Source organism: Cetorhinus maximus, chromosome 20 (genome assembly GCF_964194155.1).
Source record: "Cetorhinus maximus chromosome 20, sCetMax3.hap1.1, whole genome shotgun sequence".
Classification (NCBI taxonomy): Eukaryota; Metazoa; Chordata; class Chondrichthyes; order Lamniformes; family Cetorhinidae; genus Cetorhinus; species Cetorhinus maximus.
Window position 1 is genome coordinate 33,118,871 of NC_135898.1, and position 17,298 is coordinate 33,136,168.

The 17,298-nt window shown below is 42.8% G+C and overlaps 1 protein-coding gene across 1 annotated transcript in view; it reads left to right on the forward strand.

The window, feature by feature from the left end:
• LOC144695011 (catenin alpha-3-like) overlaps positions 1–17,298 on the forward strand; it is a 1,693,436-nt gene that overhangs the window by 1,306,126 nt on the left and 370,012 nt on the right. Inside the window, exon 12 of the mRNA XM_078565866.1 lies at positions 13,009–13,209. Coding sequence (XP_078421992.1) covers positions 13,009–13,209 — 201 coding nt within the window. The remainder of the gene's footprint in view (positions 1–13,008; positions 13,210–17,298) is intronic.

Below are 17,298 nucleotides of genomic sequence, written 5' to 3' on the forward strand. Positions count from 1 at the left end.
AAATAATGTTTCATTATTTGAAGGTGTACTAGATATCTCTCAATTAATGTCAAAAGTTAACCATGATTTGGAATTGTCAGCAGTTCTCACAGATGGCCAACGTTCTGGGACACAAAAGTGATACTTAGCTGAGTTCCATTCCAAACTGGAGCGAAGCACCCAGTGGGATGTGAACATCACTGATAAGCAATTATTGCCCATCCCTAATTGCCCTTGAGTTGCCTTCTTGAACCACTACAGCCCATGTCGTGTAGGTACCCCGACAGTGCTTTAAGGGAGGGGGTTCCAGGATTTTGACCCAGCAACAATGAAGGAATGGTGATATATTTCCAAGTCAGGATGGTGAATGGCTTAGAGGGGACTTGCAGGTGTGGAGTGCCCATGCACCTGCTGCCCTTGTCCTTCTAGGTGGTAGAAGGATTGAAAGGTGCTGTCATAAAAGCCTTGGCAAGTTGCTGCAGAGCATCTTGTAGCTGCAGACTACAGACGCGATGGGCTGAATTTTCATTCCAAAACGGATGGGGGTATTGAGGTCAGCATGCCGGCAATTTCATATTGCTGAGTGGGGCGCTGGCTCTCCGACAGGGTCCCATGTCCCAGCGATTTTGATGGAGGCAGTGGCAACCCATCCAAAAGTGGCAGGTCATCAACTGAGAAAGTTAAGAAGCCAGTTGAGAGCTGGTTGCAGGGCTGAATGAGATTTTGGAGGTGAGGCAAGGGAACGGTGTGGTCCAGCACTATGCCCAAGAAGTGAAGTGAAAGCCATTCCTGATGCTGCATGAATGGAGGAAGGAGGAGAGAGCAGCTTGGCTGGCCTTCTCCCACCATGCTCAGAAAACAGGATACTCCACACAGCTGTCACCATCTCTAATGACACCTCAAAGGAGCTTTCAGCAAATGTGGGTCCATTGTTCCATGGGTACTTGCCATGCTACTGCTTTGCTGTGCTATGCCATCACCAAGGATGCTGGCGTTCACAACAATGGCTGCCAGGTGCCCTTTAAATGGGGCCTGTCACCTCAATGCACATGCTGCCCTTAATTGGATGACGAACATGCCATTGAGCCACCAATTGGCTGTGACTGTCTCCTTCAAAATAGCTTCAGACAACAGATGTCAAGGAGGAGGGGTCCTGTGCCCGGAAATGGTCCTGATATAGGGGTAGTGACCTGGAAATGAAAATCCATTGGTGGAGGGAGCACATGTTGAAGGTGGTGGATGTGGTGCCGAGCTTCTTGAGTGTTGTAGTAGCTGCACTCACCCAGGCAAGTGGAGAGTATTCCATCACACTCCTGACTTGTGCCTTGTAGATGGTGGACAGGCTTTTTGGGAGTCAGGAGGTGAGTTACTTGCTGCAGAATTCCCAGCCTCTGACTTGCTCTTGTAGCCACAGTATTTATATGGCTAGTCAAATTCAGTTTCTGGTCAATAGTAAGACCCCAGGATGTTGATAGTGGGGGAGTCAGCTATGGTAATGTCATTGAATATCTGGGGAACATGATTAGATTTTCTCTTGTTGGCAATGGTCATTGCCTGGCATTTGTGTGGCACAAATTTTACTTGCCACTTATCAGCCCAAGCCTGAATATTGCCCTGGTCTTGCTGCATATGGGCATGGACTGCTTCAGTATCTGAAGAGTTATAAATGGGATTGAACACTGCAATCATCAGCGAACATTCCCACTTCTAGCCTGATATTGGAGGGTAGGCCGTTGATGAAGCAGCTGAAGATGGTTGGGCCTAGGACACTAACCTGAGGAACTCCTGTAATGATGTCCTGGGACTATGATAATTGACCTCCAACAACTCCAACCATCTTCCTTAGTGCTAGGTATGACTCCAACCAGCGGAGAGTTTTCCCCAATTCCCATTGACTCCAGTTTTGCTAGTCCTCCTTGATGCCACGCTCGGTCAAATGTGGCCTTGATGTCAAGGGCAGTCACTCTCACCTCACCTCTGGAATTCAACTGCTTTGTTCATGTTTGGACCAAGGCTGTAATGAGGTCAGGAGCAGAGTGGACCTGGCAGAATCTAAACTGATCATCAGTGAGCAGGTTATTGCTTAGTAATTGCCTCTTGATAGCACTGTCAATGACTCGTTCCATCACTTTGCTGATGAGTAGACTGATGGAGCAATAATTGGCCTGATTGGATTTGTCCCACTTTTTGTGTACAAGACATACCTGGGCAATTTTCCACCTGGCTGGGAAGGTGCCAGTATTGTAGTTGTACTGGAACAGCTTGGCTAGTTGCACAGCTAATTCTGAAAAACAAGTCTTCAGTACTATTGCCGGAATATTGTCAGGACCCTTAGCCTTTGCAGTATCCAGTGTCTTCAGCCATTTCTTGATATCACGTGGAGTGAATTGAATTGGCTGAAGACTGGCATTTGTGATGCTGGGGACCTCCGGAGGAGGCCGAGATGGATCATCAACTCAGCACTTCCGGTTGAAGATTGCTGCAAATGCTTTTGCCTTTTGCACTGATGTGCTGGGCTCCTCCATCATTGAGGATGGGGATATTTGTGGTGCCTCCTCCCCTAGTTAGTTGTTTAATTGTCCAGCACCATTCACGACTGCATGAGACAGGACTGCAGAGCTTTGATTTGATCCGTTGGTGGTAGGATCGCTTAGCTCTGTCTATTGAATGCTACTTCCTGTGTTTAGCATGCTTGTAGTCCTGTGTTGTAGCTTCACCAGATTGGGATTTAATCTTCATGTATGCCTAGTGCTGCTCTAGGCTTCTCCTACCGACTGCATTGAACCAGTGTTGGTCACTTGATGGTAATGATAGATTGAATGTGATGCAAGGCTGTGAGGTTACAGATTGGTTAAATATATTCCTGCTGCTGATGGCCTACAGCACCTCATGGATGCCTAGTTTTGAGCTGGTGGATCTGTTCTGAATCTATCCCATTTAGCACATTGGTAGTGTCATAGAACAGGATAGAGGTTACTCTCAGTGTGAAGACAGAACTTTATCTCCACAAGGACTGTGTGGCAGTCCCTCCTACAAATACTGTCATGGGCAAATGCATCTGGAGCAGGAAGATTGGTGAGGGCAAGGTCAAGTAGCTGCAGGTCCAGCCTGGCAGATATATTCTTCAGGTTTCGATCAACTCAGCCAGTGGTGTTGCTACCGAGCCACTCTTACTAATAGGTCCTCCACCCAGCTTACACCTGTGTCCTTGTTACCCTCATTGTCTCTTCCATGAGATGTTCAACATGGAGGAGTATTGATTCATCTGCTGTGGGAGGGCAGTGGGTGAGAATTAGCCAGAGATTTCCTTGCTCATATTTGATGTCATGAGACTTCATGTGGTCTGGCATCAATGTTGAGGACCCCCAAAGCCACTGTGCTTCCACCTCTGTATCATGGGTAGGGACAGGACAATCCCAGGAATGGTGATGGAGGAGCCTGGGACATTGGCTGAAAGGTATAATTATATTAGGCTGTTGCTTGGCTATTCTATGGGACAGTGCTCCCACTTTTGGCACCAGTTCCCAGATGTTAGTGAGGGGATCCTTGCAGGGCCCTTGACTGGACAGGGTGTGCATTTGTCACGTCCAGTCCCCATAGCATTCAATTTAACAGTTGAAGAAAACCAACTATAGGAGACTCAGGAAACTCTGGTTGTTGTTATCCATTATCATCGCCATGCAAGCTAGCCTTCAGAGACTTGTTAATTAAGTTCCCTCAACATCTTATCTATTTGAAATGAATTAATTTTTGAACTAGATGACTTCCAGGGAGTCAAGATCAGATATAGTCTTCAGTTGATATGGGATTAGAAGGTGGGGATAATTGTCCAGATATGCAGAGGCAAGATTTTTTAATAGGGCATTGACAGATATATCCTAAGTGCAGATACATTTAGTTCTCATTTTGAAGGCTTGGTTCTGCCTTTGTTTCTAAATAATACTTTGCCTTAATATGATCATTAGTAGCAAATCATGATAGTTTACTGCAGTTTAGGATTTAGAAATTAAAATCATAAGCTTAAAGTTTTTAAGTATCTGAAGTAGATGAATTATTGCAGTATCATGGATTGTAGGTTCGTATCAGGAATTTCAGAATTTGATGGACATGCTGAATTTCCTGTGTTCACCCCTGTTGCTCGATAGAATGTGAATAGCATAAATTTATTGAAGGGGAAGCTAGTTAAACACATGAGGGAGAAAAGGATGGAAGGATGTATTAATAGGGTTAGATAAAGTTAGCTGGGAGGAGACACATGCAGAGTATTAACACTGGTCAAATGGCCCATTTCTACTCTGTAAATTTGGTGTAATTCTATAAACTGTGCTAATTCATCTTACCCAGTGTATTGTGGCTGCAATGAGGTTTTACAGTACTGTAACATTATTTGTTTGAACTTTCTCTCAAGCCAGACAATCTGAAACATGGTGCAATGTGGAAAGATCGTGTTTGCCTTCGGGCATTGACAGGGCACATTTTGTCAAACTCTTTGAGAATTACAGTTGGCAGGTCTTGACCAGACACCTTAGGATGAAGCAGTTTAGCGACTACAGGCTTGAGTGATGACTCCAGACTGACACTCCAGTCCAGTATTGAATTTGTGCTGTTGTTAGAGGTGCCATCTTTCAGGTGAAATGTTAACCCACCTGTTCAGGTGGATATAAAAGGACACATACAACCATTTGAAAATCAAGGTGTTCTCCCAGTGTCCTGGCCTACATACCTCCCTGAAGTAACACCACCAAAAACAAAAGAACTGGCCCTTCATTCACTCACTGTTTCTGACCCCTAGCAGTTTTTGCTTACATAACAAATGTTCTTGTATTTCACAAACCCATGTAGCAGCTAATGCCTCTTTCTCTATCGCTGCATATCTCTATTCAGTCACTGCCAGTGAACGTGATGCACAGTAAACTGGTCAACACTTTCCATCCGTCTGTAGCTGAACGAGTACAGCTCCAGTCATGTGCAAGATGAATCTGCAGCAATGATAGTGGGTAGTTCTGGGTCATAGTGAGTTGAAATATCAGGTGATATCAGTATCTCTTTGATTTTCTCAAATGGCTTCTGCTGAGTTTCCTCCCAGCACCATGTATTGACTTGTTATAACAGCTGACGTAGTGGCTCATTGACAACAGCTGGTTGGGCAGGAACTTTCTGACTTGGTTTACCATACCCATGAATCTCTGGGGCTCAGTCACGTTCCGAGGAACTGGAAACTGCTTGATTGCTCTTGTCTTCTGTGGATCAACTCTGACACCGGATACATCCACAATATCCCAAGGAACGTGACAGTCAGCTGTGAGAATTCACATTTGTTGTTGAGTGTAAGTCCTGCTTCCTGTAAGCATTACAGCACAGCTCACACTCTAATGTCATGTTCTGTCTGAATGGATCCATGGATCAGAATATCATCCATGGGGCATGTGACTCCATCCAGTCCTTCTAGGATACTTGACATTGTCCTCTGGGAGATTTCTGGACCTGATGTGATGCTGAAGGGTAATCTGTTGAAACTAACCCTTCCATCGCTGTAATGAAGGCTGTGAGCAACTTAGACTATTCATCGAGAGGTAGTTGCCAACAACCACTATCTGCATCTAGCTTTTTTTAATTCTTTCATGGGGTGTGGGTGTTGCTGGCTAGACCAGCATTTATTATCCATCCTTAATTGCCCTTGAGAAGGTGGTGGTGAGCTGCCATCTTGAACTGCTGCAGTCCATGTAGTGTAGGTACACCCACAGTGCTGTTAGGGAGGGAGTTGTAAGATTTTGACCCAGCGACAGTGAAGGAACAGTGATATATTTCCAAGTCAGGATGGTAAGTGGCTTGGAGGGGAACTTCCAGGTGGTGGTGTTCCCATGTGTCTGCTGCCCTTGTCCTTCTAGATGGTAGTGGTTGTGGGTTTGGAAGGTGCTGTCTAAGGAGCCCTGGTAAGATCCTGCAGTGCATCTTGTTGATGGTATACACTGCTGCCACTGTGCATCGGCAGTGGAGGTACTGAATGTTTGTGGATGGGGTGCCAATCAAGCGGGCTGCTTTGTCCTTGATGACATCAAGCTTCTTGAAAGTTGTTGGAGCTGCACTCATGCAGGCAAGTGAGAAGTCCTCCTGACTTATGTCCTATAGATGGTGGACAGGTTTTGGGGAGTTATGAGGTGAGTTATTCACTGCAGAATTCCCAGCCTCTGACCTGCTTTTATAGCCACAGCATTTATGTGTCCAGTCCAGTTCAGTTTCTGGTCAATGGTAACCCCCCAGGATGTTGATAGTGGGGGATTCAGTGATGATAATGCCTTTGAATGTCATGGGGAGATAGTTAGATTCTCTTTTGTTGGGGATGGTCATTGCCTGGCACTTGTGTGGCATGAATATTACTTGCTACTTGTCAGCCCAAGCCTGGATATTGTCCAGGTCTTGCTGCATTTGGACATGGACTGTTTCAGTATCTGAGGAGTTGTGAATGGTGCTGAATACTGTGCAATCATCAGTGAACATCCCCACTTCTGAGCTTATGATGGAAGGAAGGTCATTGATGAAGCAGCTAAAGACAGTTTGGCCGAGGACACTACCCTGAGGAAGGCATGTGATGATGCCATGAAACTGAGATGATTGACATCAAACAAACCCAGCCATCTTCCTTTGTGCTAGGTATGACTCCAACTATTGGAAAGTTTTCCCCCTGATTCCCATTGACTCCAGTTTTGCTAGGGCTCCTTCATGTCCCACTTGTTCAAACGCTGCCTTGATGTCAAGGGCAGTCACTCTCACCTCACCTCGGGAGTTCAGCTCTTTTGGCCACGTTTGAACCAAGGCTGTAATGAGGTCAGGAGCCAAGTGGCCTTGGCAGAACCCAAACTGAGCATCAGTGAGCAGGTTGTTGCTAAGCAAGTGCCGCTTAATAGCACTGCTACTGACTCCTTCCATTACCTTCCTGATGATCAAGAATAGACTGATGAGGTGGTAATTGGCTGAGTTGGATTTGACCCGCTTTTTGTGTATAGGACATACCTGGGCATTTTCCCACATTTTTCCACATTGCAGGGTAGACACCAGTGTTGTAGCTTAGTGAATATTTAACTTTTTCCCAGTTTAGCTAAGCTCTCATCCACATATGGCACTAGATGAACTGCCTTGTTCAGCTCTGTTTTATACAGAGATTTATACACATTCTGATTGATCCATTGGGTTTTAACATTGGGACCATTCCCGAGCCCAGCTTGTTGGTTCTGCCACAGATGAAATAACCCCTTGTTCATCATAGAGTCAATTTTTTACCTATGGCAAGAGCAGATGAGGAGCTTTTCTGGGTGTAAACAGACACACTGGCTTCATTTCAGGACATAGAGTGATGTGGTACATTGTCTTCAGCTTTCCTAGTCCTGTGAACAGCTGCGATTTTTAGGCTGATCTTCTCAGCTTTCCAGTTCCTCCATGCTGCAAGTCAGTTCTGGCCCTCCTGGTCAAAAATGAGCAATTCTGGTTCTGAATCACATATGATGTTTCAGTGATTTATTACTCTTGATGTTGGAGGGTTGCCTTCAGTTCTCCTATGACCTTGAGTCTATCCCTCCCGGCCCATGTAGTTTTAAGCATGATGGTTATAGAGAGCTTTGCTGCAACCACGGTTCAACATCAGAAAGAACAAGAACTGCTGCACCTGTGTCTAACTTAAAGCATGTCTTGTTTCCCTCAACAAGGATATCAGCACTCCTATAGCTTGATTCCTGAACCTCTCCAAGGTAAGGCATTTCAATATCATGGATATCACCTCCTTCATGGATCTTGCCACCTTTTCTATACAGGCTTCTTGCTGTGGCACACAGCCCGGAAGTGGCCTATCTTTCTGCACAAATTGCATTTGGCCTTTTTGGCAGGGAAGTTTTCACACCTTTGTTTATCCCTGCTACCCCAATTACAGTGAGCTGGGTCTGCTGACGGACACTCTCCCTGGCTTTTTTTACAACAGCTTCTCTGTTTTTAAATTTAAAATACTCTACTGAGTCACTTGCTTTTGAGATAGAGTTCTCCCTGTTACATTGAACCACAGATTGATTCTGTTTCCTGACCTCTGCTTGGCTGCTCAGTTGGATTGCCTTTGCTGAGGTTAGATCATCTCTTGACTGCAAGTGGCCAGACAAGGCATCATCCAATACTCCCACGATGATTCTGTCTCTGATCAGTCTGTATTTCAAACTGCCATACTCACAGTCCTCTGTAAGTCTATATAGGTCATTTATGAATGCATCAACACTTTCCCCTCGACATTAGGTATGCTTGTTCAGTTTAACCTGTGCAACAATGGTATTCTTTCTCAGATTGAAGCATGTATCAAGTGCTTTGATTACTTCATTTTACATGGCTTTCTCCTTATCGATACCCTGCGTGACGAGGATATCATTTGCACAGTCACCCATCGTGTATAACAGCATACTGACCTGCTCACATTCACAGCAAGGCCCAACCTAGTCTGGCAAACCTATGATACCATTTTGGGCATGCTTCTGCTATGTTGAGGCATGCAATCTTCTCAAATTAGTCAGGAAATGATAGAGGTTTCTCCATCACTATTTCTCATGCACTGTCACCATACAATATTCATGGTATTATTAGACTAATACAAAACACTTAATGAGCCTCCAGAGCTAAATGAAATAGGAGCTTTATTGGAAAACACCTTACTGCGCTGCTTTACATCTTCCACAAGGCTGCATGTGAGACTAAGTCATGATGATGTACACTGTTTATGCTTAGCATATTAAATGATTAGAATTAACCCATAGAATTAACCCATTAGCAACACAATATCCACATTACACTACAGATTCCAGCACTTTTCCAATCACTGATATTAGGTGGGGGGATGGTAGCATAGTGATAATGTCACTGGGCTAGTAACCCTGAGGATCATGCTAATGCTCTGAGGACATGGGTTCAAATCCCACCACAGCAACTGGTGGAATTTGAATTCAGTTCACAAATATGCAATATAAAGCTACTCTCAATAACCTGCATGATAAAGAGGAATATTAGCCAAAGGGAGTGTGGGAATTAAGTGTGGTCATGTTAAGGTAAACACTGGCTTATGCTGGGAGTGGCAAATGGCCTATTTTGTGCTGAAAGACTCCAGAATTCTGTGGACAAACCAATTATAACAGGTGTCTGAGAAGCACAACTGGTTATTGATAATGTTATACATCAACTTTGTTATTCAACAAGAAAAATAATTTTAAAATTGTAATTCCTTTGATAATGTTATGACATGGCAGATGATGTGTGCCAGGTGGACCAAATGCACAAGGGAAATTTGCTCGCGCTATTACAACGATTTAATAATTTGTATTTATTATGAGAAGCTATGTGCACTGAATTCAGAAGTAATGAGCCCACCAAGATCTTTAGAGATTTTAAAAATTAAATTAAAATATTTATTCACAAAATAAAAGATTTCAAGCACATACATAAAACTACAATTACTTATTACTATAACAACACCTAAAATTCCTAATTAACCTGATTCCCAGTTAAACACCCCATTTAAGGCAACAGACCAAAATAGATTTTAGCTTTAAACAAAACCAGCAATTTAACACAGTACCCACTTGACAGTAGAATTCTAAATGGCTCCCTCATCTTCAGTTACTTTACACAACAGATTATGCACGAATGGATGGAGGCTTCTTGAAGGCTGTTTCACACACTCCTGTTAGATCTTACATGGCCCTCTCCTCACATACCTTTCATTCTCCTTTATATATGTTTCTCTCTCTTTAATATGCAAATTCTACTGTTCCACATGTCTTTGAAATTGTATCTTCCTCAATATAAAACTTTCATGTTGCCAATATTGTCATTAACCTTTGAGAAAAAATAAACACACTCCTTAGCCTTGCTTATCTGACTAGCTGTAAACAGACTAACATCCCTTTGAAATCCAACAATCCCTTCTCTTATCTAAAAATGCAAATTCCCTTTGCACCTTCCATGCTAAGCCAGCATTCATGTTTACTTGATAGCATCTCAAGCACATTTCTACACCTAGCTTCTTTTGATGATTTCAAGCTTGCAATCTACTTGACTCCAAATGTAATTAAAGCACACAGGCAGAACCACCTATACTTACATCCATAACCCTACTTTACAATAACCAGAAAAATATTATGAAAATTATTATACTTTCATCACAATAAGCTAAGAGAAGGGATTTTCCTAATATGTTATTGATGGCAACCCAAAATTAAAATTCATCTGGTATTCTAAAGTCTGAAGACTCCACAGTCTACTGTGCCACTAACTGAGTCCTCATTGGGGTTTTGTTGCAATGTGCATATATGAGCTTTTTGTTACTGCATTTGCTCTTCATTACGATCTGCATATGTTAGAATCATAGAATCAGATAGCACAAAGGAGGCCATTTGATCCATCAAGCTTAGATTGCCTCTTTGGAAAAGTTGTCCAATTAATCCCACTCCTCTGCTCCTTGCCCTTAAGCCTGCAACTATTTTTCCTTGTCAGGTATTTACCCAATCCACTTTTAAAGTTACTGTTGGACCTGCTTCCACCACCCGTTCCCATAGTGCGTCCAAATCACAACAACTTTCTGGGTAAAAAAAAATTCCCTCGTGTCGCATCTGGTCCTTTTACCAATGAATTTAAAATCTGTCCCCTCTGGTTACCGAACGTCCTGCCATCGGAATCAATTTCTCTTTATTTTCTCTATCACAACTCTTCAAGATTTTGAACATCTCTATCAATCTCCTCGTAACCTTCTCTGCTCTAATAAGGGGAACATCTCACAGAATCACAGAATCACAGTGCAGAAGAGGCCCTTTGGCCCATCAAGTCTGCGCCAGCACGTGAGAAACACCTGACCTACCTACCTAATCCCATTTACCAGCACTTGGCCCATAGCCTTGAATGTTATGATGTACCAAGTGCTCATCCAGGTACTTTTTAAAGGATGTGAGGCAACCCGCCTCCACCACCCTCCTAGGCAGCGCATTCCAGACCGTTACCACCCTCTGGGTAAAAAAGTTTTTCCTCACATATAAAAAGTTTTTCCTCACATCTCCACGTAACTGAATCTTTCGTCCTTTGTCCCACTCTAGTAAATCTCCTCTGTGTACACTCAGCAAAATGTGAGTGAGGAAAGTTTACAGATTTAAATTGCTGGCTTGAAACCAATGCTGGAGGGAAAGAAAGTTTCTCAAACTAATTAGGTGGATGTGAGTCATAAACTGTCTGATTGTTTTACATGTATGTAGAAATTGTTAGGCAACCAAGAGGACAGATATCTCCTGATGTTATGCTTTGTACAGAATGTGGAGGTTTTTTTTCTTAGTTTGCAACCTTCACCTTTAGGCAACTATTCTCTGCTGCCTCCAGAAAGCCTGATGATGAAGTTGATGAAGGAAGATATTGGAGCCAATCTTTACTCAGTTTTATATTTACTTACAGAGTGAAACATTACAAGCTTGAGTCCCCCACACAATTTCAGTGTGTCTCTTATTTATAAATGCTCAAGTGAAACACCAATTAATGCCCTTTAGATGCATATAATTCAACACAATTGATGTACAATTAACACTCTGTACCTTCTCTAAGGTGGAAGGCTTGTGGCCCAGGAGTAGCATTCCTTCCCCCAAGCCAGATGCTCTGGGTTCAAGTCCCACCCAAGGACTCGACTGACAAGGAAATTGCATTCATAAAGCAGCCAAGCAGGTTGAATATCAACCTGTAAACCCTTCCAACAGACACTAATAGCTAGTGGGAGAGATTCCTGGTCAGTCATGTAATGGAAAGAATGTTGGAACATCTACCATCACTATCCATAGCTCCAGACTACAACATGAATGTAAAAGCATATGTTGCCACAACAACTCAGACTCTCTGAGTGATTTGTGGCACACATCCTTCCTAAGTCATTGACATCCTTCCCTAAGTGTGGTGTACTTAACTAAGTGGGGATGTGAGGAAAAACTTTTTTACCCAGAGGGTGATGATGGTCTGGAATGCACTGCCTGGGAGGGTGGTGGAGGCGGGTTGCCTCTCATCCTTTAAAAAGTACCTGTAGGAGCACTTGGCAAGTCATAACATTCAAGGCTATGGGCCAAGTGCTGGTAAATGGGATAGGTAGGTAGGTCAAGTGTTTTTCACGTGTCAGTGCAGACTCGATGGGCCGAAAGGCCTCTTCTGCACTGTGTGATTCTGTGATTCTGTGACGTGTCATCTGGAACCATTGAAGTAATGCCCTGTATACCCATGTGCAGTTCATTAATATAGATAAAAAAGGGCAGTGGTCCCAATACCAACCCCTTGGGGACACTATTATATTCCCTCCAGTTTGAAAAACCACTACTCCTTGTCTCCTTGCTGATTTCTTACACACACACATACACACACACACACAAACGCTGCCCCTTTAATTCTGTGGGCTTCAACTTTGCTAACAAATTTGTCATATGTTCCTTTATCAAATGCCTTATCAAAATCCATTTACACAACATCAAGGAAATTAATTAAAGCGAATGAATTAAATCTATATTTAGTGCCTTTCTTTAATTCAACTTTGTAAGTGAGAGCAACCACTGAACCAACCACAGCTAACACTGAGGGAAGATCAAAGGGACTTCCAATTTGCCTCAACAAATACCTCAATCTCATTCAGAATGTCTTCTTTTATTCTCCATATGCCAGCATCCTAAAAAGCACTAATTGCTACTGTGAAATATGTTGGCATCCATCCCACATTAAAATGGCCCAAACTCATTTTATGCAAAGCCCTTCAAGCCAGCACTGAGGTGAGCCTTTCATCTCATTATTTAGGGCTGGATTCGAATTTAGAATGTAGAGATAGATGAACAGCAAGCAATCCACTCCCCAGAACCACTTCCTCAGAGGTATGGTTTTAATTAGCCACGTTCATTATGGTGTTTTTTCCAAGTTCCAAGGGAATTTCATATCCATTTCTTTACCAATTATATTGATGTTTCTTCCCTTACTTTCCCCCCCTTTTTTTTTGTTTTCCAGAATGCCACATTCTAGAAGATGTGAACAAATGCATTGTCGCTTTGAGGGAGCGTGACGCAGATGCTATGGACCGTGCAGCGGGGGCTATTCAGGGACGAGCTACCAGGGTTGCTCATGCTGTCACCTGTGAGATGAGTAACTATGAGCCTGGTGTCTACACAGAGGGAGTGATGAAAACCGTACAATATTTGGTGGAATTTGGTAAGTGGCTTTTATTTTCAGCTTTGAGTAACCATGGTAACCATAGGTATTGTGTCCAAAATATTCCTCTGATCTCTCAACTGACAGATCCTTGCTTTTGTAGTACTTACTTTTCATTCTTTATCTGAACTATACTGTGTCAGACGTACATCAAAACTGAAGAGCATTTCAAAACAATTGGACAATGAGAGAGTGAGTCTGTGTGTGTTTGTGTATAATACTCACTCACATGTTTGCTTGCAGCACCAAAGAACAGCATCTGGTGTTAATAGTAAAGCTCTTAAATGGTTACTTAAATTGACTCCCTAACCATGAGATGTTAAGCAGTTTACTAGAAATGGGTTAATGTCTCTGCTTAAATTGCGAAGGAAAGCCACACCAGCTTCTAAAAGTCTGTTGTAGGCTCATAAATTACCATGGCCAATTGGCCTTTTTTTCTTTTGTATTGGGGATTTTTCCATCTGGTTCTGTGAAATCCATGGTGTTGTGTTAAATTATTTTAAGCATACATTTAATAATATGGAAGTGAAACTAGTAAGCCACTTGAATAATAACAGCAACGTACATGGCAAAATATTGTCCATGGATTTTGTCCATTTCTCCTGGACTCTCAGGACCAACGTTTTGACTTTCAAGTTATAGACCGAAGAGAAAAAAAATTGAAGGACTACAAGGAAAAGGCAGGAGAATGTGACTGTGTGAGTTGCTCTTGAAGAGAGCAGGCATGCACAAAATGGGCCAAGTGGCCTCTCCCTGTGCTGTAACCGCTCTATGATTCTAGGTTCCTGTTGACATATTTAGAAAACACGTGTCTGACTGGAAAGACGCTGTTGCAATCAAGATCAGCTGTTAGAGCAGTGCACATCCGGTATCAGGCTTCCAGAGCAAGCTCCAGCCTGTAACAGGCATCCAAACTGAGAGAGCTGCTGCCCAAGCTTCCAGCAGGCCTCCAGAAAGATTGAGGCTGTAACAGGGCTGAACCTATTACAAGGCTGCAGACCAAACCTGTAACAGGGCTGCAGACCGAGCCTGTAGTGGGACTGCAGACCGAGCCTGTAATGGGTCTGCAGACCGAGCCCGTAATGGGGCTGCAGACCGAGCCTGTAACCGCTGCAGACCGAGCCTGTAACAGGGTTGCATACCGAACCTGTAACAGAGCTGCAGACCGAACCTATAACAAGGCTGCAGACTGAGCCTGTAACAGGGCTGCAGACCAAGCCTGTAACAAGGCTGCAGCCCCAGCCAGTAAATAGCTTGATTGGGCCTCCATTTCAAATCTTTAACCAGCCTGCAGACCCAGCCTGTAACCGCCCTGTAACCAGGTTGTAGATTGAACACAAACTCAAACTATGATCAAAATGAGGGAAAACTGGAATTAGGAAAGATCTCTGTTCAATATGTTGCTTTTTGTTTGGAAAGCTAGAAAGCGGCATAATTGTCAATTGATTTAGTTCTGAAAGACATTTTTTCAGCCAAGTGAATAGAAATAAAGCCAGCCTGTATTAGTACCAAGCCACAATTCTATGTCATAGTGACAAAAAAAAAAATCACAGCCAGTGGATCTAGAGTTTTACTGGCAACTAGAGTTTTTTTCCAGATCTAAGGATTTTTGTATCAAGTCACATTCCATCTGCTGCTTCATTGTAAACCTTTTGTTGTTAATTGACACATTTGTCTATTAAACAGTCCAAGCATAGTCTAAGTATGACAGGGTGACTGTGGGCAAAATGGACAGGATTCTTCAACCAGTGCAGTATTGGTAATTAGACAAAAAGACAGCCTTTCCATTGGATTACAAAACACTTTTCCTTTACCCTGATAAAGTAGATTGATGTGTGCGTCTGTGGGGAGTTGGGTGCTGAGAAGAGAGTTAAGCGATCTGTTGGTTTTTAAATCGTAAAGTATCAAGTATGGAGTTTTAAATCAAAAAGTACATTGTTCTCGGTGTGACAGATATTTCGGTGAATTTATTAAGGGTGCTTTTTTGTTTTGGGCCGATTCAAAGGACATAATACAAATCCATCCTGAATCCATCCTCCAACCCCAGCAAGGCAAGGAAATGTACCTTCTTATGGGAGGCGAAATGCCATCTCGACAGCGACACGATCCTCAGGGTAGCATCTCTGTGAGCCAGCAATGCAGCTGTGATAAAAAAAACCACTCCAATGATCTAACTGGGTCATGGATAGGTGTGCCTGACTGCTTTAAGTGAAGTCATGCACACTTTTATGAGGCAATCAATTCATAAAGCATGTCTTAATTCCTTAATTTGTGTCCAATGCTGTAAATATTATAAAATAAAACAGCAAAACACTTCAGAGCTGGAAATCGGAAATTAAAAATGCAGAAGATGTGGAAACACTTACAGGTCAGGTAGCATCTGTGGAAACAGAGCTAACGCTTCAGATCAATGCCTTTTCATCAGAGCTTTCTGTTTCTCTCCCCATAGAGGTTGCTTGACCTGCTGGGTATTTTCTGCTCTTTATTTCTGTTGATCATTTGAATCTATTATGGAAAGACAGCTCTTTATGCTACTTTGTCCAGAGCCCCATACATGAACGCATTCACAGTCAAGTTTCTTTAAATAAGGCAGCAATTTATCGGTTCCCCATCACCAGCCTCCCTTTCCTTCTACAACAAAATGCATTCTGCAGATGTGCAAACCCCTTCCAGATCTTCAAGTGCTTTCTTTCAATAGGCATGACATGTATTTCCCCAGCTCTCCCACTGCACGTAGGCGAGCCCCAGGGTATGTTACAGCTGGGTAAGAAGGCCAAGCAGGAGAGAGGGGGTGGAACGTGAATAAGGAGTGTTGGATGGCTTCGCACTTTGGAACTCGTTGCCCATTTTGTTGTATAGAAAGGACTCGGGACTGAATTATATTGAAGTTTGTGGTGAACAGAAGCTTGGCTAATGGGGTCAGCTTCTCCAGACAACCCCAAGCTGCGATGTGTACCTGTAGACGGACAAGTGGTAATTAATATTCAAAATGAATGGCAATTAATACTCAGGATGGATATTTATTAGTATGCAAAGTCAATGGTGCCTAATATGCATAATTATGCTAATTAATATGCAACATTAATGTTAAATAACGTGCAATGAATGGTAATTAATATGCAAAATGAATGCCAATTCACATGTTAGATGGGCAGATGTTTCACTCAGAGACCATGCAATAAGTAACTTGTGAGCAACAGCTGGTGTTCCAATTTATAAGGTTTATAAGATTGTTATTTTTTGGGACTGTGCCTTTAATTTAAGGTAAAATGAAGATGGTCGTGTGAGCTGTTCTGAAGTCTGCCTGACAACAAGCCTGAATGGTTTTATTGGTACAGGCCTAAGGAAGGCTTAGATTGTTTTACCGAGAAGAAGGTACAAGGTATTTACACTTGGAGACAATGGCAGCAGCCTGTGTGTTAATGGTGGAGACTGTGAGTCTCCAAAGTTCCAGAGAAGTGTTAAAATGCCGGGTTGTAAACAGCTGTGCTTTAAACTGCCCATTTACTTCCCAGATGAATGAGAGGTGATCGCTCAGGGATAGCTAATTAGCATTCTACCTAGATACAAAGCCTATGTAATCCACATTGCCATGGGGAAGGATGCAGAGGAAGCCATTGTAAAGATCAGGTTACAGGCTTTCCTAGAATATCACTGAATGTCACAGAACCGAGTTTGGTAGTCTACCTTTGTCCAGAAGAGAAGGAACAGCTGGAGGCCAAAAAAGTGTCTATGGTTCGCCGTGCAAGAATGTGAGTGGAAGCTTGTACTTGGATTGAAAAGACTAAATTCTTGGAAAAGATAAAATGAGGCTAGAAGATTTGCCTAGCTTGGGCTAGAGGGAAACTCTCTGGGAAAAACAAAACTCACTTGTCATGTGTTACAGTAAACATCTTAAAACGGGAAGTCTTGAAATCTTTCAGCTGTTAACTGGAAGTTTGCATTTCTCTTTTTTTATAAGTTTTTGGTCTCTGTGGGGATTGTAACATTGGTTATTCAAGAAGCCCACTCACATGATTGGTGCTGGTGAACACTTTTGCTTTGTGAGAGAGGTTTTTAAACATTGAAATACAGAGACCAAGAAGCAGA